The sequence below is a fragment of the Apteryx mantelli genome, chromosome 22 (assembly GCF_036417845.1).
Source record: "Apteryx mantelli isolate bAptMan1 chromosome 22, bAptMan1.hap1, whole genome shotgun sequence".
Taxonomy (NCBI): Eukaryota; Metazoa; Chordata; class Aves; order Apterygiformes; family Apterygidae; genus Apteryx; species Apteryx mantelli.
This window is the reverse complement of record NC_089999.1, coordinates 3,452,304-3,479,248: the sequence shown is the minus strand read 5'-3', so window position 1 is coordinate 3,479,248 and position 26,945 is coordinate 3,452,304. Positions and strand designations below refer to the sequence as shown.

The 26,945-nt window shown below is 46.4% G+C and overlaps 1 protein-coding gene across 1 annotated transcript in view; it reads left to right on the top strand.

The window, feature by feature from the left end:
• Positions 1-3,566, top strand: part of GALNT17 (polypeptide N-acetylgalactosaminyltransferase 17) — a 213,746-nt gene extending 210,180 nt beyond the window's left edge. Inside the window, exon 11 of the mRNA XM_067309687.1 lies at positions 109-3,566. Coding sequence (XP_067165788.1) covers positions 109-237 — 129 coding nt within the window. The 3' untranslated portion in view covers positions 238-3,566. The remainder of the gene's footprint in view (positions 1-108) is intronic.
• The last annotated feature ends 23,379 nt before the right edge of the window (positions 3,567-26,945 follow it).

The window sequence follows — 26,945 nt, the reverse complement described above, 5'->3', positions numbered from 1 at the left end:
GTGCTGTGTGCTTTCCAACAGTGAGCAAGGACGTAGTTTCTGTCCTGGGCAGTGTTTAGTCCTAGCTTGCTTCACAGACAACATATTTATCCACGTCTTTAATTTTAGAATGGTGCCATCTTGAACAAGGGGACGGGACGCTGCCTGGAAGTGGAGAACAGAGGAATGGCCGGCATTGATCTGATTCTTCGCAGCTGCACAGGACAAAGGTGGACGATTAAAAATTTCATCAAGTAAAAGGAGGAAGATTCGGAAGAGTTTCACTTCAAACACAGCTGACTTGAACTGATGAGACTGGACTCCTTTGGAAAGGAAGAAGTATCAAAACAGAGCTTTATTCATGTTATCAGGAGAGGACACGGGGAAAATGGGCATTTGTGTCTTTTTATTTTTATTGTATATTAGTCTCCCACAGCTGATTCCGACTGAGTGAAATTGGGTCAGATCTGCTATTTTCTTCTAGCAAGCACTCTGAAAGGTATCAGTTATTTCTGCTGGAATGACTGTAATAAGCTCATGCAGTCTTGTGATCATTTTACTGACAGGGAATGGTTGTTTTCCTGGATGACTTCGAGCTCTTGTAAAGGGCCAGGTAGGTTTACACCGTGATCACAGTAACAGACCTTGGATATACCTGCCTGGCAAGTGAGAACGCTTGTGTGCTTGTGCAAGGAAAAAGTCACCAAGCCCCACAAGAGCTGCATTCAAATCACTTGGTGTTCTGCTAGGTCCTCTCTCTCTTTTTCCTGTCTCACCCTTGCTTCCACCAGCCCCTTTCTTGACTCTTGGAGAGGCCTGCTTTAAAGCAAAGCTCTCAGAGACCCCCCTGTAGCTCCCATGGGTCTTTCCCACCCTCGGTCACGGATGTCATTACACAAAATCATACAGAATAAAAATACTGATCTTGTATTGCCCCCTTCTCAACACACACATGTGCTGCTGTTGGCCAAGCCAGTCCCACACAGTGTGGGTCCCACTCCCTCATGGAGCATCCTGAAGAGGTTCCCCTTGCAAAAGGCCTTGGATGTTTTCACACAAGCTGTTGCCCTCTGGCTCAAGCTGTGGTTGACTGCCCATTTTGGGATTGGTCCTCCACACTGCAGGTGAGAAGGGCTAGCACAATGCTTCCTGCCCTGTTGATCGCCCAGCAGTTGGCCAGCAAGATATTGCCCATCTGGGAGCATGGTGAGCTGCAGATCTGCCTTGCTCTCCCAGCTGAGCAGCTGTCCTAGGAATGGTCCTTTGATGACCCACCTTTATGATTTTGTTGCTCTTTTCTTCTAAAAGTGAGGATGGATTCATTAGTGCATGGAACATGCTGAGGAGAGGTAACACGGAAGGCTCAGGCTTCCCTCCCATGGAGGCTAGAGGATTTGTTTTCAAAAAATCCTTGCTCTGAATGAAGATAATAATAATAATAATAGTCTCCTTGCCTTTGTGGTGATGTAATTCTCTTCCTGAAGCTTGAGCACACCTATCATGCCTGGTCAGCATATGACTGTGGTCAAGGCCCACTCCAAACAGGGCTTGTTTCTGCAGTCTTTCCTGAGTGATGGTGAAATAAGGGAAGGGAGAGGGAGATAAAGAAACTAATAAATAGCAGTTTGGCAGGAATTCTTGACCTTGCAGTCGCTTGAGGCTTAATAATACATCACCATGGTGGTGACGGTCTCACCTGCTTTTTCTGGCCCACAAGAATCTACCCAGCCATCATTGGAGACCATTGGTTTGGGGTCCTGATATCAGGCTGACTGAGAAAGGGAAACATGGTCATGCAAGTTGATGTTTTACATGGATGCTAGACTAGTCCACAGCAGGCTTCATTCTTTGGAGAGGAGAAGCTAGCCCATCTCCTGTCCTTCTCATGGAATAATACTTTTTCTGGTTGCCCTCTGGCTAGGGTGCACTAAAATATGTTAATATATGAGATGTATGTGTAAATATGTTTCCCAAAGACGGGATGTGCACAGAGTTGTTTGCTGCAGAGCACTCATGCCTGTCTTCCATTTGCATCAGGATGAAGCTACCTTGATGTTTAATGAGTTTAATTTTCAATGCCATGCAGCAGATTTATAACTGATGTTTTAGTAATTTATTGAACAGAAGCAGATATATTTCATCATTCCTTCTACAGCAATGAGCATCACATAGGACTGATTGTTCACTTATGCTTGGCAGGGCTTCCTCATCCATCGAGGTGGTCTCTGATTTTTTTTTTTTTTTCCCTTGCCTTCCTTAATGAAGTAAAACTTCTTAGTTGTCCCAGATTGCAAAGTAGGGAGTCAATATAGAATTTTGCTCTCTTATTCGCTGTTGCATCATCTCTTGTGTAATAAATTTTAGCACTTAAAAAACCAACATGATTACAATGTCTTTAGATGCATGATGTATTTCCCCTTGCATATGTTGCTACCTTTTAAGAAAAGCAATCTGCTGATGAAGTGGACTCCAGGAAGGTCTGGGAGATTTGAGACTTCACAGTTAATGGTCCAAATAGTAAAATGCCCTGTAATTGAGCAATGAATTTGCTGTCAGTCATCAGTGAAGTCACGTATTGTTTGGTGCTGGGAAAAGCCTGAACGTTTTGGGATAAACAACCAAGAAGCCCTTGGATGTTGCCTAGGATATAATTCAGGATTCCAAGTTGAGCACTAGTCCTGCCAATGCTCAGGGCGCCAGCAGATGGGTTTTGTCAGATTTAATTGTGATGGTGTAAGGTGTTACCGCCCCCAGCCTTCCATCTGGTTCATCTGCCGGAGGTTTCTGTCCCCATCACAGTCAGCAGAGATGAATGTGTGGCTGCACATCCACTACTGTAATTCACTGTACGTGCTTCAGCCACCAGAAAAGAGGGATTTGCTCTATTTAACACGCTGGATTGTCAGCTGAAGTCACTTAGGAAGGGCCACGTGGCTCTGCTATGGCAACTGTAGCCTCTGGCAGAAGTGGGGCGGACTGCCCCACCAGGGAACGTCTTCGCTTGCTCCATGGGATTGATGTTGCCTGTCCGAGGTGACGTTGTACTTGCGTTTGTGAGCTTGCCTGCAGGTGACGGGAGACACAAGATGGGCTGGTGATGGGAATCCCATTGGTGACAGGCTCCTTAAGTCTTTAAAGAATTTGTAAGGTTCAGAGATGTGTTTACTGCACAACCCATAAAGAAAGCAAATGTCTGAGCACCCAGCTGGAAGGGGACGATGGAAATGAACAGTTTGTTCCAGGACCCTCAGGTGGTGCAGAAGCTCTTGTGAGGTGGCTTGCCCGTTCTCACTGGCACACATAGAAGGCTTTAAAATGACTGAAGAGAAGCAGCACTAATATAATCAAGATTAAAAGCCAGAATTTTTTCTGCCCTGTCCGTGTAACTGAGGTTCTGTTCTTGCATTAGACTGTGGCATGCAGAGATGATTGCTGAGGCCAAGACTTGAGAGCCGTACCCTCCTAAACCTTAGAAATCTGTCTTAGGAATCTGGATCTAAATGTTGCATCTCGCGCTTATCTCTAATAATATGTTAATTGCTTTAAAAAGTGATATTGAAGTGATTCTTATTAAATATATGATTTGAGTCTTGCCTCTTGAGTGATTTTAAAAAGATTTACTGCTGATGAGATAGAGGCAGTCATTCTTCTCTTGTTACTTATTTAATAGAAAAGTGTTGCTGTTTTAATGGAACTTCCATTTTAAAAAGAAATGGAAATGAAGGAGAAATCAAGAGAGATGGCCGATGCAGATTAACCTCCAATTTCATCCATCCGTGCAGGCCGTCAGTCACCAAGATAATGCAATTACATTCAGGAAGCTGAGAAGAGACATTACATGGTGAAAAGCATCGCTTGCAAATGAATTATTGTACCCAGGCTGGATGTTCCTAACAGTAACTTGAAGCCTGGGGCAACCCTTAGACCAGGTCTCTTACATCCGTATTTTCCTAGACACAAGTTGGCCAGTGATGTGATGTTCCTATAAGGACAGCAAAGGTAAGTTGCTCTGGGGAGATGTACAGATATGCCCATGGAGTAGGGGAGTGTTTCTGTGTGGGCACCCTACCATCAAGGGCACCCTTGCAATTTTCCTTTTAGGAGCAGCAGCAGTCTTACTCCGAGCTGAGGATGCTGCAGGTTATTAACATGAATCCAGGTAAACGTAGCCTTGAACCAACCTTTGGGACTGTTTCTGCAGAGCATGGTAAATAAGACTATGTCACCAAGTGTCCCGTTAGCACCCTTGGCTCCCTTTAAGGATGACAAAAGATTGATGAAAGCAAACCTGCATTCTCGTTGTTGCAGGCATTTTATAAGCTCAAGACTTTCTAAGGGGAAGAGTTGGGGTTAGAGAGAACTGTACAATCCAATGGGCTTTATGGAAGATTGAAGTCAACAACGAGCTCTTATTCTTTCGATCCCCTTAGCGAGATTTTTTGCTGCTGCCCTGGGCAGATAGCCAAACTTTCAGAAAGTTCACTCTAAGCCCTCAAATGAAGTTAAACTGCTTTCATTTCAAAGTCAAATGTTTAACTCATGGACTCCCAATAGAAAAGCCTCTCTGCTTGACCACAAAGCAATTTAGGCAGTCATCCACTGCTAATGGATATAGAGTTAAGCACTCCGCTATGCAGTGTGAAATTAGGCTTTTTGAAATCTCTGCAGCTAGCCTTTGCAGATGAGAAGCTGGTCTTGCATTAGTTCAGGGAGGGGAGAAAGCATATGTGACCGTTAGGAATCTCAGCTGGATTTCCAAGAACATCTGGATAAAGTGTAAGGGTCCTTCTCTGTCACTGTTGAACCAAAGTGATTTGCAGATGGTCCTCTAAGCATCACAAAAAAAGTTTTGTAAGATTTAGGGACATAAAGCTTCCAGCCCCATCAGCCTGGTGACAGAAAGGTGAGGTGTTGAAAGGCCAAAGTCTGGTAGCTGGGGATGATCTTGTGTTTTTGGAGGAGGTAGTTTCCAAAATCAATGTGCCTGTATGTCAAAAAAAAAACAAAAAACATAAATTATTAATCACTTTAAATCTTCTTAGAGGCAGGAGCCACACAACATGCTGCAGCCAGGGAAGCTGCTCAGGTCAGTCAGGTTTGCAGCTGTGTCAGTGCTGGTGGGACCAGGATCTCAGCCGGAGGAGCAAGTGTGTTTTATTTAGGAGCAAAATGACTTCATCCTTCTAACAATAGATTCAGATAAAACAACATAGGAATGACAAGCTTGAAATCCCAGCTCTGCAGTCTCCACTTATCCAGGATACCTTGTCAAGAGCAGGTTGGTTAAATGCCACCTGCCCTGAGGATTTTTGCAATAAAAACTCACCGTTGTCTCAGCTGGGTGTAGCAGCTGGTATCATCCATGCTTCTGTGTCTCCTCACCCCAGGGAAGTTTCACCTATGGGCTGAGGCAGTATTTATAGCAGAAAAAAGAGGTCGGTTCCTATTTATAGGACTACCAGCTCAGACTACCTGCCTGTCGTGAATCCCAGCTGAGAATCTGGCCTGGGTTCTTTGGGTCACCCTCTGAGTTGAGATACCTGGGCAGTGGTTGTTCTCAGCACAAGGCCGTGCTGTTTGTCAGGAAACTAATAACCTAGGCATTAGCTCCGGTTTCTCCTAAAATACTAAATATTTATTTAGAAGGCATGCAGGAATTGCTACCTAGAACAGATATCCCGGTCCTCTGTGTCAAGTGTTGTTCCTCTGACAGAAGGCAAAATACCAAGAAGAAAGATTATATAACCTGGAGAGCTTTCCAGAGGAGGAATTTCTTATTTTATTCCCATCTGGTGGCTCTGAGACGTGATGGGTAATAGCTCTCAAAATGTCTTTCCTGGCTATTGTAATTCTAGGTTTTATTGTTATAGGCAAGTATTTCATAGTTAGGCAAGAACCCGTGCAGGAACTAATTTCTTATTGTGCTCTTCAGAAATCACAGCCGTGAGGAAAATAACAGCGGAGTGGGGACAAGGTGATTTGCTGTGCAGAGATTTAAAATTAGCACCCAGCAGTAAACGGGTAACAACTTCTGGCATTTTGAGAGCAGAACAGCTACCGCGAAGATCCTTTAAGCCTTCCGAGCATCATCTGAGGAGGCAGGGTTACCTCCTGCAGTGCTCCTGAGCCCTGATAATATGCTGGGAATCCTAATCCTGGGAACATTGGCCCAGCCATATTCCTCTATCACATAGTGCCGTAGACCTGACACAACCCAGCTGTCGTTAAAGGCAACTACAGGCCGATGGAGCATAGGTGTCCGAACGGCCCTGCAGAGCAATATTTTGCACCTTGTGTGGCAGATTGAGTAGTCCTTCAGCATGGGCTAGTGGCACATGCTGGAGCTTCCCAAGTCTGCAGAGATGGTGAGATGTTATTTTTGCCTGGGAAGTGATCTTTTCCCTAGAGCTGATAGTAGGAGACACTTGCTTCCTCCCATTACTTTATGGTTCTGTTGCCTGTTTTTTTGTTGTTGTTGTTTGTTTGGTTTTTTTGAATGAAAGAGGCAAAAGACACGGAAAATGGCAAGCGTGAGGGATGAGCTTGCTGCAAGCACGATGGCATGAGCTGAGGCAAAGTGCTTCTAAATTTAGGGCAGCGATGAGCTGTCACCTGCAAAGAAGGTAGGGAAAAAGTTTACTTTCAGTCACTTAAAGCAGAGCTGGGGCTATAAAGATAAGAAAAGCCCTATTTCCATGAACATGAATGATTTTTGGTGGAAAAGAGCATTGCCCTATTGCTGTTAGTGGTTCTGCAGGGACTTAGAGCATCCAAAGAGCCGTTATACCTTTGGAGGAGTTTCTTTGTGCAGAGCTGATCCCAGGCCTCCCAGCAAAATGGGCAACATTCGCCTTGGGATGGGAAGGATTGGTGGGGAGGAAACAAGGGATTTATTGGTGTTGGAGAGTGAAAGGGGCTAGGGTGGGGTTGGGGAAGAGGTGGTTATGTGAGGTGGCCTCTGGGTGAGGGTCTCTCCCTGACAATCCCGCCTGTCCCAGTCTGAGTTTCCTGGTGGGCTGGGACCTCTTCCCAGAGGACTCAACCCATGATGTATTACTGTGGACTACTAGCCCAGGGCCTGGTCACAGGGACCAGGCTCCCTGAGCAATGGTTTTGTCCTCCAAGCTGGCTGTGTCCAGGGATCCTCTCCTCCATGGCGTGGGACCTATTCCTCTAGCTCAAGTGCTGCCTTGGGTTGTCCCTCTGTCCGCATTGCTTTCCCCGTGGTCTGCTTCCATTGCCCATCCCTCTTAGGTGCCCCCTTCCTCATCCACAAGAATTCGCTGGAGAGAAGAGAGGCAATTAAAGCAGCAAGCATCTGCCCTGGCTTTGCCCTCCCTCTTAAGCAGGCAGAGGCAGAGATGGATCCCACAGAGGCAGGTCCGGGGAGGCTCGGCCACCGTGGGCAGCCCTGCTCTGCCTCCACCAAGAGCTGGCTGGCTGTGGGCTCAGTTCTTTGAGTTCTGCTTTTTGCCTCGACTCCGGTGTCATCTCACCAGTACCTTCATTCCCTTCATGCTTTCTACTTTGGTGCTATTCTTGTTCCACTTTTCCTTTGTCTTTTGTGCTGTCTTGCTTAGTTTTTGTGGCTGGGCCTGCCTTACGTTCCTCTCTTTGTTCTCAGCATGAATTTGCTCCATCTCTGCCCTCTTCGGTTCCTTTATTCTCCGTGCATTTTCTTTTGTTTGCTCTCTCTTTCAATTGCTATTTCTTTTGATTGCTTATTTCCACTTTAGCTTTTTTCACTCTTTCTTATTCTTCCCTGTCTCAGCTCTCTTCTTTTTTCTGCTTGCTTTGTTTTCCCTGTATTCTTGTTCTCTGTTCTAGTTGTTTTGTTCTTTATCCATCATCATTTTGCTGTTTAGATTCCCCATCTCCAGCATTCCTATCTGAATCTGCATTTTGTGTTTGAATCCAGCCTGCTTACTTTTTTCTTCATTTAAGTTTTAATCATAATACTTATAACCCAAATGCATTTTTTTAAATCATAATAAATAGGCATCCACACAGCTACAGCTACAGCAGCTGGTATCCATCCTGCCTCTGTCAGCTCTGCAGTGCTTTTACACAGACCGGGTGGTGATGAATGTGTGACCAGAGCAGTGCTGCCTGCAACCTCCGAGGCCTCCCAGGCATGAAACGGCGCAGGCAACGGGTAGATCCTGCTTGCAAGCAGCAGAAAGCAGCAGTGTTTGGGGACAAGTCTCTCCAAGGCAGTAGGGTGAGCCTGTGATGTTTCTTTGAAAGCATCCGGATCACTCATGGAAAGGGATTAAAGAGAGGTGGGGGGATGTGGAGCTCAGGCAGGAAGGGTTTGCTTTAGACTGACATTCTCCTTTAAAAACAAAAACACACAGACAGACACACACAAACGCCCTCCCACTGCCCTTATGCTGCTCCAAGGGAGCTGATGCTGACTGACTGCAGAAGAAATGCTCAGAGCCTCCTGTCCAGATGCCCCATGCTATAATAGACCTTGGTAGGACGCAAGCATGTGGCATGCTAAGGGGAAAAGCCAGGGGCCAGGCGTGAGAAAAAAAAAAAGTCAGGAAAAGGAGATTGAAGAGATTAGGGCCAGATTCGGAGAGATGGGAAACGGTGAGATAGCCAGACCCTTTGCTCTGGGACGGAGCTCCCATCAGCCATGGGGAAGGTGTCCAACCCAGCGTGGCTGTCCCTTGGTGCATCCCCGGCCAAATCGGCCATCCTGTGCACAGCCCGTGCCCAGAGGTCTCCTGCAAGGAGGACAAGGGCCTCAGGGTCTGTCGAGCCCCCTGTCAGCCCCTGGTCGGGCCACTGTACTGGACCCCTTCCCGGCAGATGTTTGTCCCATCTGTTCTTGAAAACTTCAGCTGACAGTTAATCAGCGCTTCCTCAGGCATCACCATCCCCACTGTCAGAAATGGTTTTCATGTGTCTAACCTGAATTTCCCTGCCTGAACAGTAAGACTGATCCTTTCTGTCTTTGCCGCATGGATTGGAGGATGGATCTGCTACTTCCTCTCCAATCAGCCTCCTAAACGTCTGCGGCCCGCTGGCATGTTTCTTTTGGTCCTTGCTCTTCCAGAAAAGAAAGATCTACTGCTCTTTCATGCTTTCCAGCTCAAAAGAGGCAGCCCGTAATCATTCCCAGTCTGCCGCAGGCTTGGTGCATCCAAAGCCCTGAACCAGACGTGACAGTAAGGGACTGTCCAACCGGTGAGCAGGTGACAAGGGGCTTTGCTGAGCAAGAGGAACGTGGAAGAGAGTTGGAGCTGGAGCACGTTGGCCCTGGGCGATGAGCATCAGCTGCTGGGGATGGGACCCTCCTGAAGAGCAGTGCAGTGGTGAGGATGGTCTGTCCCAACCATACGGCGAGATCCCTTCACCCCCTCTGTCACCCCTCGCCAAAATCCCCAGGTCGCGCTTTCCCGTGGTGGCCCAAGCTGTGTCTGTAGAGCTGGGTTCCTGCTGGGCACCTGCTGGCCTGGGGCTGCCATTGCCCCAGTATAAATCAAAAAGCCAATTAATTATAGGTAATATATAGAGCAAGGTCGCGGGCTCGCTTTGAGTTTCCCACTAGAATAATTTAGGTGACCTCCTCTGTTTAAGCGTAACCGCTCCTGCTGAGCTGCTTTGTTGCAGTTGATAGCAAGATAATTATAATCCCATCAGTGGTTAAACTGTTTCAATAGGCAAAAGACACACTCTTCAGGCCTTTGATGGATATCTAACAGCTCCCAGAGATTTGATATTAATCAGCTACTATCTCTTGACTGCTGGGAGGCAAGTGATCACTGACAATAGCAGTCGAGGGAAAACATGGTTGTTCTGAGATGCACGCTTTAAGAGAATAACGCTTTGAAAGGAGGACGGTTTGGGGCTGAATCCCAGAGCTGGTTATTAACCCTTCCGGGCTGGTTCCAGCCTCGGAGCTGGAGACGCACTGGCTTGCTCCCAACCCTTGCTGATCCCGGTTAGCACCAATTTTCTTTTACTGCAGGTGAGGGGATGTGAATTAGAGCTCCTGCCCATTCCAATCAGAAGAGATGGGGTTTTGTCGTTAACCTCGCGTGAATTATTTAACGGTTGGAGTGGCAAGGTGAGGAACAAAAAACGACGGTTAAAATGTTACTTAATATTTAATTGTATGCAAAATCAAGGCCCTGGCATATTTGATTCCTGCCTAGGAATCGGCCTTTACATCAGAGTCCTTAAATCCTTAAAATCAAGCAAGCTCCTCTTCATGTTTTAATGAACAATTTCTCCTACACTGAAAATTTGTGCATGAAATTACTAAAAGTAATAAGCTCATCCATATCTCTGCAATTTTGCTATTAAACTGCAATAAGACAGACAATCTAGTCAATAATGCTAATATTATTCTTCTCAAGAAGTTGGCTGTGCAGAGGGCCTTTGAGAATGAAACTGTTCCTGCTGTCACCCTACGTAGCAAAAAAACAGAGCTTTGTGCAAATACTTGGGATTTTAACCTATGTAATAGCACCTTATAATATGTCTTGTTAAAACACTGGGCTCCTTTGAGACTCCAAATAGCTAAACAGGGCAGAAAAGATGTAATTATTTTCCAAGGAGTGTTGCTGTTTTTTTAATCTGGGTAGGAGTGCGTGGAGTTCTGTTGTTTTTTTCTGTAATTATTATTATTTGTGTGTAAACATATAGAGAGAGTGTTGTAACCATTGGCCTGGAAAACTACCTAGGAGGTATTTGCTCCTCGCTGCAGTGTTTAACGTTTCATGACTGTTATTTTTCAGCTTCGCCATATGTAACATTCTCCAACCATTTATTAGGAGAAGCCCTGTATACCCCACACGGTGTCGGTGCCCCCCCATGCTGGGAACTGCGCAAAACACGGCCGAGGAGACAGCCCCTGCAGAGATGCAGGATGGAGGCAAGGAAGAATATTTGGCCAAGCTCCTGCAAAAGGTCAGGGCAGAGCCACTTCTGTTCTGAAGGCCAAGAGATGCTCTGTGCAATGGGCTGGGCAATGGGCTGGGCAATTCCTGCCCCCCGGGGTGCAGGATGCCCGTCACGATCTAGGCAGCGTGTTTATTTGCCAGCTTTGGCTTTCTTTCTTGACGTCTCCTTGAGGCCGAGGGTTCCCTGAGTCGCACCCTCTCCCTGGGGCACTGTCTGCGGTGGCAGCCTCGTGGTGGCACTTCAGCTCTATCATCTCGTGCGCTCCAGCGGCACCGGGAGATACTGCAGAACAGCTCCTCTCTTGTAGACGATCCCCAGAAAGGTCCTGGTGGCTCAGCCTTGGCCAGCAGCTCCCTGTCCCCCGGGCTGGTACCCAGGTGCTCACAGCAGATCATGTCCACCCTCCCTTGTACTTGCATCTATGTCCTCGAAGAGCCTAACGCTGTGATTCAGCCAATGGCAGGAGTGCCGCTGCTCATCTCCCTGTGAGCAGTAACTTTCCAACGGCGGCCAAAGCAATGGCTGCTTTCCTTCCTCGGCCTCCCCTCCTAATTTGCTCCAGCCCAAAGCCCGGACCACATGTGGCTGGGCAGTGATCCCCTTTTAATCCCTTCCTTTTGCTGGGTCATAAAGTTTAACTGTGAAACACATCCTTTCCGCAGGAGGCCCGAATTCACTCCAGATGGACACACAGCTCTGTTGGAGATGTTATTGGGAGGGACCACACAAAAAAAAAAAATCTCCCAAGCCTTGGGGATGTAAACAGGATGGTCCTGGGTGGCCTTACTGGGTAGGAGACACGGTCATAGCAAGACTGAATGCAAGCGACGGCTTCATGGTGCAGGGAAATGCTAATTGCCTGGGGGATGAGGCTGTGGGTTAGCACTTTGAATGCAGTGTTTTCTGCATCGTTTTAACCCCAGCACTCCCACGTTGGGCAGCGGGGCAGCTAATGAGCTGCAGCGGGGCTGCGGAGGGAAAAGTCCTTTCGTGGGGCTCTGCGCTTCTGTGCAAAGAGGAGAGGAAACGAAAGCTGCTGCCTCAGTGCCACCTTGTGACTGAAAGTCAAACAGCCTGGCTATTTTGCAGGATTAAAAAGCATACGGTGATAGCAAGACTGCTAGTTGTTAGTCAGGGAGGGCCGACACGTCCCCAGGGGGCTAGCAAATCCCAAATGCGGGCGAAAAAATGGGCTGCTTTGGAAAAATGCAGTGGATAACTTCTCACTGTTGAGCAAGTGCCCTTGTGACGATGTGACTTGTAGGAAACTTTTGCCAGGAAATTTGGGGCTTGTCTTGCCAAAAGATGTGTTCCAAAACAGAGCAAAGCTTGAAGGACTTGCACACCTTCCTCTGAAGACAGGTCCAAGCACTCTGGAAAATGAAGCCCAACATGCACCCTCAGGACGTGACTCCTGGGCTGGAGATAGCAGCACTGGAAGGTACGCAGTAAATACGGCAAAAATTACCACCATCACTTTTAAGCTCCTTGGATCTAGTATACCTGTACGTCTGTTCCTAAAGGGGTAACTTTAAAGGCCAGCCATCATCCATTGATAGTAATGCTTGAGAGAGCTCTCTTTAGCCACTGAAACTTGGCTTCCCTGCTATGGTGGCCTCTTATTGAGGTGCTCTCCTAGAATAATCCACAAGTCTCCTGGCCATTGATCTGTCAAGCTGGGCAAATACAGCTTTGGATAAGGAGAAAAGCTTATCTCTTGAAAGGCCCTGTCATAGGAGGAGAGGGAAAAGAAAAATAGAGTTTTGCCTGGGGATAGCTGAGCCCCAATATTGATAGCACCCGGTGAAAATATGGAGATGCAGGTTCAAATCCTACTCTGCCCAGTTCTCTCCTTGACCTGGAAAGCTTCCTTGATATTTTAGTGAAAGGTTTTGGCAAATGGACCCTTTCCAACAAGCAACAATTGTGGTTCAGAAACTCCAGAAGCACTCTTCTTCCTAGTGATGAAACACCAGATACAAGCGTGGGGTAAGATGTAACCACCAAGTACCCAGGGACAAAGTTATGAGCAGAGTTTTAAAAGCATGATGCTGGCACCTGGCATCCTGCTTACGAAGTTTCTGTGCTGCCGGCTCTGGAGCAAGAGTCACGGAAGACTCATATTTGCGGTCTGGTGTCTCGCCTGCAGAGGAAGGCTGGCAAATACGAATTTTCAAGCTCTGCAAAGTATCCAGGATGAGCAAATCATCTGGTGTCTGTGTCCACATGGTTTCCCCATCAGTGTGAGACAGCCATGACCCCTTCCTTGGCAAGAGGTGATAGAGTGAAGGTGGGACTGGGTATTTCAGAAGGAACAAGCATCGTGTGTCTTAGAAAGCTTCCATGTTTTTGTTACCAAACCCACCATACCAGTGATGGAGGGTTTGAGGTGTGTGGTAGATGGACTTTTTCTTCTTTCCCCCTTTTTGCAGCATGGCCATAAAACTTCTCCATCTGACGAGGCTCAGCCCCAACCTAAGTGCTGTGCTGTCCTCAAGATGGGCTTTGAAAGCTCTGGTGGTGCATTTGGTCTCTGTCTTCCCACAGAAACAAAGGCGTGGGAATCATGAGGCATCCACTTAAAGAAATTAAAATCAATCCCCCAAACCTACAGTAACTAAAATCCCTTTCCTCTACATCTCTTGCAGCCTTTCCCCATTAAAACACAGCATCTCAAACCACACAGAAATGATGTCATTTCTTGCTGTTGTTGTACTTTCTAGGAAAGAGTAAGTAGCACAAGGGATTCATGAACGTTTTTCCTAGAAATAGTGGGCTGCCAACTTAAAAGGTTGAGAAGAAACTGTCACTTAGGCCTGATGGTTGCTTTTGCATCTGGGTGCAATTTCGAGTTCCTAGCAGACGCCACAGAGCAGCAGAGAAATTGTCAGAGCTTACGGGGAGCATGACTGCGTCTCACAAAAGAAGAATGAATTGAACGCCTCAGAAACTTCTTCCTGCCAAAAGCCTCAATCCTAAACATTGACTGTGCAATTACTGACTCAAACGCTTTGTCAGGCTTCAAATGCAAAGCTAACTCTAAGCCCTCACTTACAATTATTTTTCCTATCTGCTTTTTGGATGGCATTTGGCTGTGGCTTGACCAAGAGCATATGAACTGGGCAGCACAGCTGGCTGCTGTTGTCTGTAGCACTCTGCCAATCTTAAGTCTGTGGCTCATTTTTCGTTCCAACAAACACTCACCATGTGTAACACGGCTTTTGAGCACCACAATTTCTACTCTATTATTAAGAGGTGGTGCTTCTACATCTTCAAAGCATGGCTCAGATCCCCCACTCTGTGCTTGCAGCAGTGTGAGAAGCAAGCAAAAAAGCTGTCTCCCCTTGCGCCAAGTGTGTCTGTTAGCTGTAGTAGACTGTCCGCAGTGAAGGCCCTTTGAAGTCAAGTGGAAAGGACAAGGAGGCTCCATCTAGTTGCTGAATAAAGGTATTTAGTAACGATCTAAAAATCTCTGGTATTTATGGCAACAGCCTCCAAGAATGCCTTGGATGTGTGTCTATAAATGGGGCAGAGGGGATCTGTCATATGGAAGAACCCGGTTGTAGGACCATGACCTTCTCTGTGTCCTCCCATGTGTTTCTTCTACCCACATCCGTGCTGCAAGGTGTGTGAGGTGGAGATTGACAAATGTCAACCACTAAATAAAAGTGCCTGAAGAGACAGGCCAAAAAGAGAGCCTTCTCACGTGGCATCCCATCGGCTATTGCTGTTGCACTGTATTTTCCTTCTCTGCCTGGTTCTACCAGCATGGTCTCTAGAAGGAAACCTGGGAACCACAGAGCTCTCCAGGAATTTACCTTCTCTGTAGTAATGATAGATAGTTTAAAAACATAATAATGATAGTAATTTTTTATTATTATAATTATCACAATAATAATAACGGTCTTTTCCACAGAGAAATGAAAAGTTCAACTCCTGCTCACAGCCAATGTACACCATACAATCAGACGCTCGGGTCCCACATGTGAAAGAGAGGCAGAAAGGTATGAGAGGTGTCACACAAGACGATGCTAAGGAAAACACAGCTCCAGCTGGCAGCGTGGGGCAGCAGTGATCCTGAAGAAAATGCCATTTTTCTTTGCTTCCCAGGTGAGTTTGTATCTTAGGTGTCCAGTTACTTCTGCTGACTTCCACATCCCCCCTCTTTCTCTCTCTACAGCATACTGTAAGGTATTGCCAACTACTAGGCTCCACTAACTATGTAATACTACCTTATGCAGCGCAGGACTTGAAGAAAGCACATATAAATTACTTGGAGAACTGGTAGTACTATTTCGTGCAAGGTCTTCCCCATGGGAGAAGGGCATTAAGGGCAGCTCTCTGTTCCATAAAGAAATGACATTAATGGTGTTAAAACGTCCCAATACAGAGAAAAGCCAGACAGTAAAGTGAAGTGGTTGTCCTGAGCTCGTCACTGGCAATGAACACGAAAAGGAAGTGGATAAGAAGTTGAAATTAGGTCAGATTTACAGCAATTTACTATTCCATGAGCGTGAAAGGAGTACAAACAAAATCAGAGCAATAAAAAGGGGTTCAAAGGATAACAAGAAGCATTTCTGAAGTTGCCAAAGACAAGAGAGGCATGTGTTTGTGCATTTCTCGGAAGGGAAGAACTGATGCTACAAAGACTGAAATAATTTATGTGTGGGTTTTTTTTTCTTTTGCTCCTGTTTTTTTTTTGCTATTTTTAAATGAAGATGGAAGTAATTAACAACAGCTCCCATGGATTAAGGCTTAGACTACTAGAGAGAAGGAGTAGACTAGAGCAGTTATACCAGGATTTTTTTTTTAATTTATCGCTTCACCGAATAACAAATAGGACAGGATGGGTTGAGAGACTAGAAAAATGCACTGTAGTCCCTGTCCTGAAAAATAGGTGCAGAAAAACCATGGAAGGAGAAACAAAGTGAAGAGTTAAGAATCATACATCTGCTATGTGAATGGTAGCATCTGGGGAAAAAGCTGGATTAAATAATCAAACTATTTATAAAACACTCAGAAGCACCGAGGGGATGTCTAGCAAATCATGTCAAAAGAAATATGTTTCCTCCGCTGACAAGCCAGCAGGAAAGCATAAGGTCTCTGTTAATAGGGAGAGCTAGGGACGTCTGTCGGCGCAGTGGTCCTGCCTCAAGGAAGGAAGGGGCTGGCTGGCATCACCAGCCCCAGCTGTGGTGATCCCCAAGAGGACTTGCCCACACGTGGGGGATGGATGAGTCTGCTCAGCCCAGCTTGCTAAACTGACAGCATGTTAGGTGTGAAGCAGAGCTTGGGTGACTTCACTTTTCCAGGTGTGTCTCAAGTGATGAGCCCAGGTCACAGTGAGGAACTCCACCGAGAAAAAAAGCTTTTGAAAGTTGCACTGGATTTTTTATAGTAAGATCAAAACCCTCACAGATAAGCAAGCCAAGCGGACTATTGTCTCCAGAGGCTTCCCGGTTCCTACCAGATTTGGGTCTTGTGCTTTGTGGTTTCCTTCAACAGCATGTCTTGTAGAGAGGAAGGCTGAGAAGGGGGGACCCAACTTGAGCATCCGCATCTTGTACGGTGTCTTTCTAGGCAGAACAGATCTTGCCAGCTGACTGGAGAGGGCATCAAAATCTTCAGAGAGACTGGATCACCCCTTGTTCCTTAGCAACCCTCAAGTGTTTTGTGGAGAAATGGTATAGCTTCAGCTGTTTTGGCTTTTCCTTCTTTGCTTCCCCTCCAGGACCCTAGGCCAGTATAATCTTACAACAAATAATTCAGTGATGAGATGCACAGATTAGTACTGTACAGCAAATGTCACACTTCCCTCCTGCGTACCTGTGGCCTGTGGTGGACACAGCAGTCTGTCTTATTTGAGGTCTCAGTGCTGGTCTCATCCAGCAAACAGAGAAACACCAGCGCAGAGCACAGTAAAGCCTTCAGCACTTTGTGCATAACCCCAGGTTGGCATCGCTCCTCCAGGTTCCTGCAAGCAAGTGAGCACTGAGTGAAGCAGTGGAGTCCGATTCCCAATGACTTCTTAAGGGTTTCTCGCAGGAAGGAACAAATGCCCCAGTGTCATTGCAGCCCCCTTGTTTCTGGGTGAGTAGTCTGTGCTGTAAAGCCAGGAGTCATTCACTCTACTGCAGGGCTGCAGAGACCTTCCCTAGCACAGCTGTTGGTGTGGAGGGTTTTGAAGGAGAGGGTTAATTCCTCGTGTTTGGGAACATCTCATCTCATCTCCTGGGAACATCTCATCTCATCTCATCTCCTTTCTCCACGTGTCTTCAGAGAAGCTAGGGAGTCTGCCACGCTGTATCTATCAGTTCTTTCTTACTCTTCTCAAAAGCATTTTATTTTCTACCACAAGAGGTCCCCAGGATCCTAAGGCAAAAAAATATGTCTAGGAGAAAGGGTTTGAAGAACAGGAATGTTTTGTTTTTAAAGGGAAAATACAACCAGTATTGCTAAATTGGTGGTGGGGAGGAAAAGTTACTCCTTCTCCTGGATGTGAGACTTCCAACATATTTTGCTGTTTGGCTTTGCATTATCGGGGGAAGATTTCAAACTTCCTTTGCAAGGATGGAGGTTTTTGGAGAGCTGCAGCACTCCCAGCATGGCCTGGGAGCTTCTACTCCAAGAGGAGCCAAACTGGGAGAAAGGAGTAAGTCTCCAGCAACGTGAAGCACCAAGAAAAAAACAAAAGAAGGGCTGGCAACTGTGACAAAGTCATTGGCTCCTTGCCAAAAACTATGAAATGTTATCTCTCTTCTCCCTAGCCTGGTCCTCCTGAACAGCATGGGTGATTTGTGGCTGTCAGGTCCACTGTATAATATAATAAATAATGCAATACATGCTTATTTGCCCTCCTCTATCTACGTCTCACAAGAAACAAAGCTCTGTTTAAATATGTTCCAATGCTGAAATTACCGGAGGTGAACTGTAGGACCCGTAAGACTGGAATGGAAAGTGTTACTGGAATAAATTTAGGGCCAAAACTGGCACACCAGCAGTGTACATCATGCAATGCAGTCTGTCAAGAGAGTCCCAATGCCCTGGCAGCGTATTCTCATTTTCCCTGCGTAAAGAGGGGAAGGGGGCAGCAATGATGGAGCCAATTAGTTTCCAGTGCACTTTGGAGGTTTGGTTTGAAGGCAGATAAATGGCTCATGCTAGCTAATGTTGCGAACTGCATGAGGCTGGAGACCACAGGAAGGCACAGTGCCATAATCAGAAGCCTGTCTTCAGACTGGTGTTAAATGAGCAGCAGCAGAAGAGGGCAAAGCAGGGCGCTGGGGTTGTTGTGGAGGCTGCTCATTTGATCTCCCCCCTGAAACGCTGCGATGGTAATTAGGGAAACAGGGTGTAAGTATTTCCTGGTGAATGACCAGCTCGCAGCTCCTCTGGTGCATGGCTGCTGCAGGCAGGGGTGTAGGCAGGAGAGTCAGTCCTCCTCCAGTGTTGCACCTCCATCTTCTCTGCTGGTAGCTGTATTTCCATGAACTTGTACAGTCCTCACTGCCTGTGAGATAGTCTTTGTGCTTGCTTCTCGGAAGGGGAAATGACATCTGGCAAGGGTCAGCAAGGGAAGGAGCCTGCAGCACTCATCGCAGGCAAGAAGCCAAGAGGTGCCAGCGCTGGTGACTGTGGCGAGCAGGATCGAGGGCAAGCTGTTGGCCCTGGGGATGGTGGGAGGGAACGGAGCTCACGCAAGTGACCATGCAGGATTGCCCATGCTCTGTAGGGCTCTGTTACGCAGTGCTTGCTCAGGTCTGACACCCTGCAATGACCTTTCGGGCGATGAAGGCTGGGCTTTTCTTCCTCCCAGCTCCCTTGGTTTCACTGGGGACGCAGCTGTGGCTGTGGGCGGTGCAGCTCTGGTGCTGGTTGCTTTGCAGAGACTAGTCTTGCTTTTTTGTTTTTTTTGTTGTTGTTTCTTTTTTTTTTAAAGTGGCCCCATTTTGGGAAGGAGAATATACACTGCAATGGGTGTGGAAAGGAACCAGGACAATATAAAAGAATGTTTTTCTGGTCCATCCTGCTCATTCTAAAGCTGTTTGCACAATTTAATTTGGTGGGGTTAGGTTATTGTTATAAGCATCAGCGTTTTCATGGCTTTGGCTGCAGAAGGAATAGTTCCCGTACACAAACAACTGCAGGGAGGCAGAAGTGCAAACAAAGTTTCAGAAGGGAAACTGTGAACTCTATCATTCTTTCAGAGGTGGCATTTCTCAAGCATTTGAAGTGAAATTTCTCTTGACTAAATCAATAAACTTAAAGTTAGAGCTTGCCTGCAAGAAAAAAGTAGTTTAAATGAGGGAAGAAAGTTTAGCTCAATAAGAGTTACCTAGGGAAAAGAAAACAGTTAAGCGCTTGCTGTGACTTGGCTGTGAAATGTGATGCCAAAGGCTTCCAAACATCAGCTGTGCAGCAACTCAACACATTACCAAAAATACTTCTTTCTTCCTTCCTGAGCTACCACCTCTCCATGATCTTTGCCCTCTCATTTTAGTGAGGCACCAAATGTTCAAGAAGTGTTTCAGCTTTGTTATCAGATGAGTAGCTCTCTTTCCACTTCATATGGAAAAATAAAAAAAGCCTGTGGGGCTTCTTCCCTCTGTCATTTGCGATTTTGATTCTTTTCTTAGATGTGGCCTTTGAATTGGGGAAGGCAGAAGAAAGCCTTTCACTGTTGCTTCCTGATTTCTTGTGAGCTAAGCAGACCCTGTTCTCCATGTTGACTCTGGGGAGGATGGACAAGCTTCCAGTGCATCCCGTTGTTTGTGTGACAAGCAGTGGCTTGCACGTTCCCCTAGAAAAACATTCTTCCCCTCTTCTTCCCACCCCACACCCTGGACAATGTAACATGCTTCCTCCAGAAGGGGGTTGTCAGCATAATGCACAATCTTACAAGTCCTTCTGAGGTTGCTTTTGATGTTGAATTATGGTCACAAATAACATTCTTTTTAATCTCTGAACAGAGGGATTTCAAATAACTTTTGGCCCAAAGCTCATGTTGACAAGCCATCTGACTAACGTTGGTATCTAGAGGATTCCTAGCAGGAAGCGTGTGGGCATTAATGTCAAGCTGAAAGCAAGCATGATTCCAGCATGGCTAGTGGGAAAGGGGGAAGCTAGAGATACTAATGCTTGCGTCATCTCTTCTAACTATAGATGCTTAGCAGGGTGTCTCAGTACAGGATCTGTTGAAGGTACTGTCTGGTGACACTTCTTCAGAGACCTACAGTAAATTATGCAAAAATCCTCTTTGAAGGAGACCTCTCCAGAAAACACTGGAGCAAGTAGCAGTTTGCACATTAATACAGGGCAAAAGGCTAATGAAGATTAATTTTACTGGGGAGAGGTGTCCTTCTAAATGGTTAGAAAATGATTTTCTCTTGGCAGTTAAAATCTTATATTTACTTTTCTTTAGCTGTATTCCTTAAATGGAAATTTATATGAGTTCTGTGGGCAACTCTGCCTGTTATTCTTTATGGATGCAGCTCCGGCCTGCTCTTGTAGATCTCTAGAAACAGAGAGTCACCAAGCCCTTTCAGCATATCACCACCTCTGCTCTCAGAGCTTTCTCTCTTTTCAAGTGATTTTATTCCAAGATCTCCTTTACTCCAGGTCCAGCCCATTGCTCTTGTCCTTTCTGGCATGCATAAGGAGAGAAAAATCTCCTCTCCCAACACACACATTTCTTTGCAGCACCTTAAAAAAAAAAAAAAAAAAAAAAAAGGCTTTTAGCAGGTCTTCTCTTCTCCAGGTTAACTAGCCCCAGTTCCTCCAATCTTTCCCTGCAGGTGATATTTTCTAGACTTCCACGTCTTTATGGATGGTCCTTGCTGTTCTTTGAGTGCAATGCCCTCCACTGAGCATCCCGCTTGTTAGTGGGGAAAGACAAACGTGTGTTTTGCCAGCTATGTGCCAGCTTGTCCCTCCCCAAATGCTATTGCACAACAGCGTGATGCTAGTGACTCATATTCAGCTTGGGACCCTCCAGACCACAGCGCCAGGTTTGATCCAAGTGCAAGGCACATGAGGAAGAGTGAGGTGGGGCTGCTGAATGGCACTCATGAACCACCCCTCTCCTATGATGCTTCTGTTCTTCATGTTGCTGTGGGATTTTGGTTAATTTTTTGGTGTCAGCGAGGAAGGACAGAGGAAGTCCAGAACCACAGCTTAGATGTTTCCCCCCCTTTAAAAAAAAAAAAAACAACCTCTTAATGTGAGCCCAAAGAGCCCTTCCTAGGGCTGCGCAGGAGGCAGAGTGAGGCTGGCACATGGAGAACTCTCCCTGGGGTCCTTAGCTGCACCCTTTGCCTGTTTTTTTTCTCTTTGGAAATATGTCTCTAACCCAGGACTGAACAAAGCTCAGCCCTGTCAGGGGACTTCACAAACAGCAGATCTGCCAGCCAGAGCTGAGTGGAGGCATGGAGGTGTCCCTGCTGCATCCAGAGTGATGGGATCAGCTTTAGCTTGACTTGCAGTGATTCCCTGGCCATTTGTGACTTCTGTCCCACTCCATGCAGAGCCAAGCAACGTTTCAGCATAGAATATTGGCAGGGGAGCTCTTTGGGTGATGTCCTCCTTGTCCAACTCCAACAAGCTTTCTGTGACTGTGCTTTGTGACAAACAAACCGCACTAACAAAGTATTTTTGTCTTCTCTATCGCTTGTCCTTCATTGGGAGGGCTTGGTCTTCTGCAGCTTGCAGAAATGGCTGGAGCACAGGAGAATCTCTGCTTTTTTTCTGGTTTGGCTTGTTTTATTCAGCTTGGTCCCCTGCAAGCACTTTACGTAACACTGAGGGCCTAAGGAGCAGTGTTAGCAAAGTATCCATTACCATGTCATTTTATTAAATCCCTCTATGCCAAGTGCTCTGGATCAGTCCCCTTGTCCTTTCCCCAGCATCTAGACTGTCTCATGGACTTAAAAAAATGTTGGGCCTAAAGCAGTAACTGTAGTTCTTTGCCAATCTTTGAGTAAGGCAACTCTTTAGACAAAGGGTTTCTAGCAATAAAAAGGCAGGTATTTCAGGCCTTTTTAATGGGTACTTTTTATAGTCTAAAGAATCACTTTAGAAGGCAGATGGGGACATGGCTTCTCCTATGTAAACATTAATATTCTTCTAAATTGATCCTGGTTAATTCACTGTGGACAAATCTTAATTCAATGTTATTTTACTTGTGCTGAGTTATTAAGTAGAGCAGTGTGCATTTTAGCAGCACCATCAAGTTGTGCAGGAGCTAGACATATGCTGCAGTATTTACTTTCCCTTCTTCAAAAGGCATTTCCACTCTTCCCCCCCCCCCCACTTCACTTTTTCAGAGGCTTTTCTTGGGTTCAAGGGACCTTGATTCAGATCTCAGTGCCTCTGGACGCTACTCACTGATCCTCATGCTTTCCACTCGCTGATCTTCAGTCTACACCGTCTGTCCCACTGTCATAACAGCAGCAAACTGAACATGTGTTCAAGCTGGAAATTCTGCTGTCATCGTATTGCTAGGATCCCATCTTCCCACAGGGGTTGTCAGTTTGGCTTAGCTAATTCACTAAAGACGTGGATATCCCCATTTAAAATGGGCTGGTCTAGCCTAGTCCTCTGGGCTTCTCCTATCCATGGCAAGGGGCAGTCTGCTCCTGGACTAGATGTCCAGGATAGATGGATGTGTCTCCATTTCTGTCCCATGACCATAAAGGAAACCTAAACATTGTGCTCAAACTAGGTCCTGTTGAAGGGCCACAGTTAGGTGGGTGGTCTGTTGCCCCAAGTAACTTGCCTCTTCTAATGCACCTTCCTCCTTCATTGGGAATTTGGCTGCAATGTCTCCAAAGGCAGCTTTTTCAGGCCCCCCTGGTTCAACTGTGGCCCAGGCTGAGTGGCTGGCCTGTGATTATTTGCCCCGGCATCTGGGTTTGGCAGTGCACAGAGAAACTCTCCGTGGGCTGCCTGCAGTAGGGCTGCTCAGAATGGCCACAGCACTGCCGATGGCACTTCCCTGCACTAATGCTGCGTAATGAGCAATTGCGTGTGTGTAATGAAGCATGTTCTGAGCATAATGAACTGTCCAGGTAATGGATGGGGGAGACTGTTCACTAGCTCCGGTGGTGCCAGAGGTGGGTAGATGTGAGACGGGGTGGGCACTGGAAGGGGATCGGGGGAATATTGCAGCCAGCCTAAGAGCAAGGTCCCCTCTGTCCTAGGACAAGCACATAGGGAGGAACAGCAGCTGCTCTCTACATCCAGAATGACATCCGGGCATCACCTCTCACTAGCTGGAGGAGATGCTGGACACCTCTGAGCACAGTGGTTTCGTTTAAATGGATGGCATCGGTTAGGAGGAAAACTCTGCACTGAGGTGTAGGTGGCACTTTGACTAAGGTGTTTTCATTCTTAGACCCTACAGACCTCTGCTCTTCCCTGATGGTTCCTGGGGGGTCAAAGCAGAGCTGAACCCTGTCGGCATTAGCAGCTGTCAGCTTGTGTGCAGTCAGCAGGACTCCTGGGTACAGTAAAGATTGCATTTCTTGCTGTGCTTCTATTAATTCCAGCCAGGCTGAAATGGAGGAGAGGAGGAGGAAGAGCTGAGTGCCTAAGCTTCGGCGATGGTTGTTAAGCAGAGGTTCAGACTGGCATTATGTTGCTAGAGGAAAGTACAGTGACAGCCCTGTTGCACTTCTGAGTTAATTCCAGCAGGAGGAATCTCGCATGTGAAGACCACTTGTGCCAGGGAAGGATGGTATCCATAACTTCACCCTCTCATGCCACATTCCCTCAGGGGAACCCTGTCACTGGCTTATCTTTTCAATGAGGATGTCAGAGGGATGAAGTGATGCCCCTGCAGAGGCATCCCTACACAGATAGGCCATCAAGGTCTGCAGGGTTTCTTCCAGCCATGATCTTCTGTGGCAATGGGGCAGCTCTTCAATAGTGGAGGGGTGCACTGAGTGACCTAGAGGTGCTGAGCTTTTTCTTCATCCTAAAGCAGCAATCATCTGTTACATTCACAGTATGTTTTATGAAGGTAGCTAGAAAGAATGCCAGTAATGGCCATTTGGACAAAGCCACAGACATAAAGAGCACAGCATCGCCCTTCTAAAGGCCATTAAGGAGATGTTTTTGCACAAGGGTGCCATCTCTTACCAGCGCAACAAGAGAAAAGCACAGCTACATCAGAAACTGTTCCTGCTTTGGGATATTGTATTACCTCTATGCTGTGCTCCCAGGCACCTGAGCAGTGACTGACCTGCTCATTTCAGGAGATCTGGGATACAGTTTCAGTGCAGTTTTTCCTCTCATTCTCATATGGAGATTTTTGGAACAAATGAGTGAAGGATGCAGCCACTCATCATCTATGAGAAACCAGCTACAAGATTTATAATAAGACCTCATAGATCCAGTTTCAAGCTGAAGCTAGCCTTCTATTGTCAGTATTATATCTGCCTATGCAAAGGTCTGTTTTCTGGTGTACAGGATCATTGGTGGTGGAACTGAAAGCCCTCCTCCGTTGCATGTAGCATGTTGACTTTTGACAGGCCTGCAAAGAAAGAGTTACAGTGTGCACACAGATTGTTGTCAAGAACAGCAGATGTAAGTTCAGTGAGCTGGTTGCAGAAAATAGTCTGGCTGTCATCACTGGAATTCAAGTGTGTAGCTTCACAGGACTTCATGCAGTTGTAGGGCGTGTGTGCACATCTTCTTTCACCACTAGATGTCAGAAAACTGTTTTTTTTCCCACTTTTAGAAGCTGCTTTCAGTGTATGAGACATCGTTTGACAGAGACAGTTATGCTGATAATCTCTGAAAAAGCTTTTTGGTTTGGGGGAGTTTGTTTTTTTTTAACTCTGCCTAAGACCAGCTTATTACATGCAATAGACTTTTTTTTTTTTTTTAAGCATCTCACAAGAATGCCAGAACATTATTTCTGTCATGCTAAAAATGACATATCTGATGGAATCTCAAAGCTCATTTGAACTTTGATTTGTATTTTTACCTTGACCAAACTGCTTCAGTGTCCTTCCTGAAAGCAGTGATAACATTAACATACTGTTGTTTGCTTGCAGTTTTTATCTCAGCAAAAAATGGTGATAGAGTCTTAGCTTTTCTTAGTTCAGCTCCAGCTCAGAGCCAGTTGTGTATCCCCACTGCAGAGAGGCTGTGAGGTTAAAAAAAAAAGGAAAAACTCTCTTTTTGGAGGCTGATTAATGTTCTTTGCCCAGTGGTAATGCCACCAGACAGGTGAATTGGGAAGTGTCTCAATGTGTGAACCAACCTTTCTGGAGCTTGCATTTACTAGTCTGATAAAATAGCAACTTTTCAAACTTTGTATTACCATTTTTAGAAGATAAGCATGGTAATATCTCTATTCTGTACTCTGCAGCCATTTCAAGCATGGAGAATAGACACACAAACTACACTTGTACAGTATTAGATCCTTGATTGCTCCTTGATTCCCCCAAGAAAACTTAAGACACCTTACTGATGAAAATATATATATTTATGTGCAAGGTAAGCTTTGCTTCAGAGAGTGTTAGTGTACCCTGTGAGTAAGCAGAGAGTAAGTTGCATATTTGGGAGAAATCAGATGTTCCTGCAGATCCAATTAAGGATCCAATGTAAATGCTCTGCAAAAGCAGTGCTAGAAAACCTGCTTCTCCTCTCTCCTTTCATCTGTGCTTCTGTGGTGCTTACTTCATAGCTGTTTTGTTTCCCTAGGTAAAAAGAACTCAGATATATCACAGGGGAAAAAGAAAAGGCAAATGAGGCTGTGCTACTTCTTCATAGCAAACAGTCTGCAAGAATCTGAAACCAACCTTGTTTCTTCCAGAAACATCCATGTATTTTGCAACCAGCTTCTCAGCTAGTGCTGGAAAGCATTTAGAAATGTCGTGACAACCTCAAGAATGGGCTTGTTTTCTTCACCCTACACAGCTTCAGGGAGAGGCTGGGAGTGTAGCCTCCTTCAGGCTTTTTGACGTTCACAAATGTCACTTGAGGTGTTAATGGTTTGTGCTGGGGAGAGCGCAGAAAGCGCCAGGATCACGGTGACACTACTTCAGCCAGCTCTTCCAGGAAAGGAGCATTGCCACAGTCCTCAGCATGAAGGGAAATACATGGAGATGTCTTCAGCAGCACGCCAGAGGGACTCCATCCAGTGACGCGGTTTTTTGAGCTTTCTCTTGCTTCCTACTTGTGGGACAGTGTCAGCAAAGTTATGCTGGAAAAGACTTTGCAAGGGAGCAGCCGTGGGACCTCCAGCGCCGATGTCTGCTCAGAGCAACCGAGGGGCTTATAAGGATGCCTGGGAGCTCCTGCTGTGTGACAGCTGGTTGCCGCGTCTTCCTGGGCTGAGCCCAGTTGCTCGGGCTGTGTTCACTTGGCAAGTCCTCCTCTTTGAGAAAGCTGCCAGCTGCCAGGTAGGCGGCTGATAGGTGTGCTTGTGCTGGGCACATTTTCTCAGACAGCTCAGCTGGGGACTTTAACAGACTGAAACTTTGTAGAACTGATTAGGAGGCCAATGTGAATACTAAAAAGGGGCATACAGGGGGAATAGTGCGAGGGGGAGGATGATAGGTGAAGGAGAAGCAAGAAGGCAACGAGAGCAGCTGCCTCTGGGCCTGGGAAAAGCTTGGCCTGATCAGGAAGCAGCAAGGGTGAAGAGCAAGATGGAGAGCAGCCGGGAGAAGAGGGGAGGAGAAGCAGGTGAGCAAGGACAAGTGAGGCTGAGAAGTACAAACCCTGAGTTTGCTCTGAGGACAGGATTTTTTTCTGGTCTCCGAGAGAGAGGAGGTGGGGATGGCCAACCTGATTGGACCGAGCTTCCTTCTGTCTCCTTTCTTTCAACACACCTTCTCCTCTTTCCTCCCTTCAGAAAGGACTTCCTGGTTCTTTGTGTACAGTGGAAAGGGGTTTAACTTGTGTTACTTAATGCTGAATATGGGAGTATGGGTTGCATTTGCCATTTTTTTCATGCCTTCTGCCTTGGGCTAGACCTTTTCCAGGTCAGTACTCACTAGAGAGGAAATCTTCTTACTCCTTCTTGGGAGCTTGTT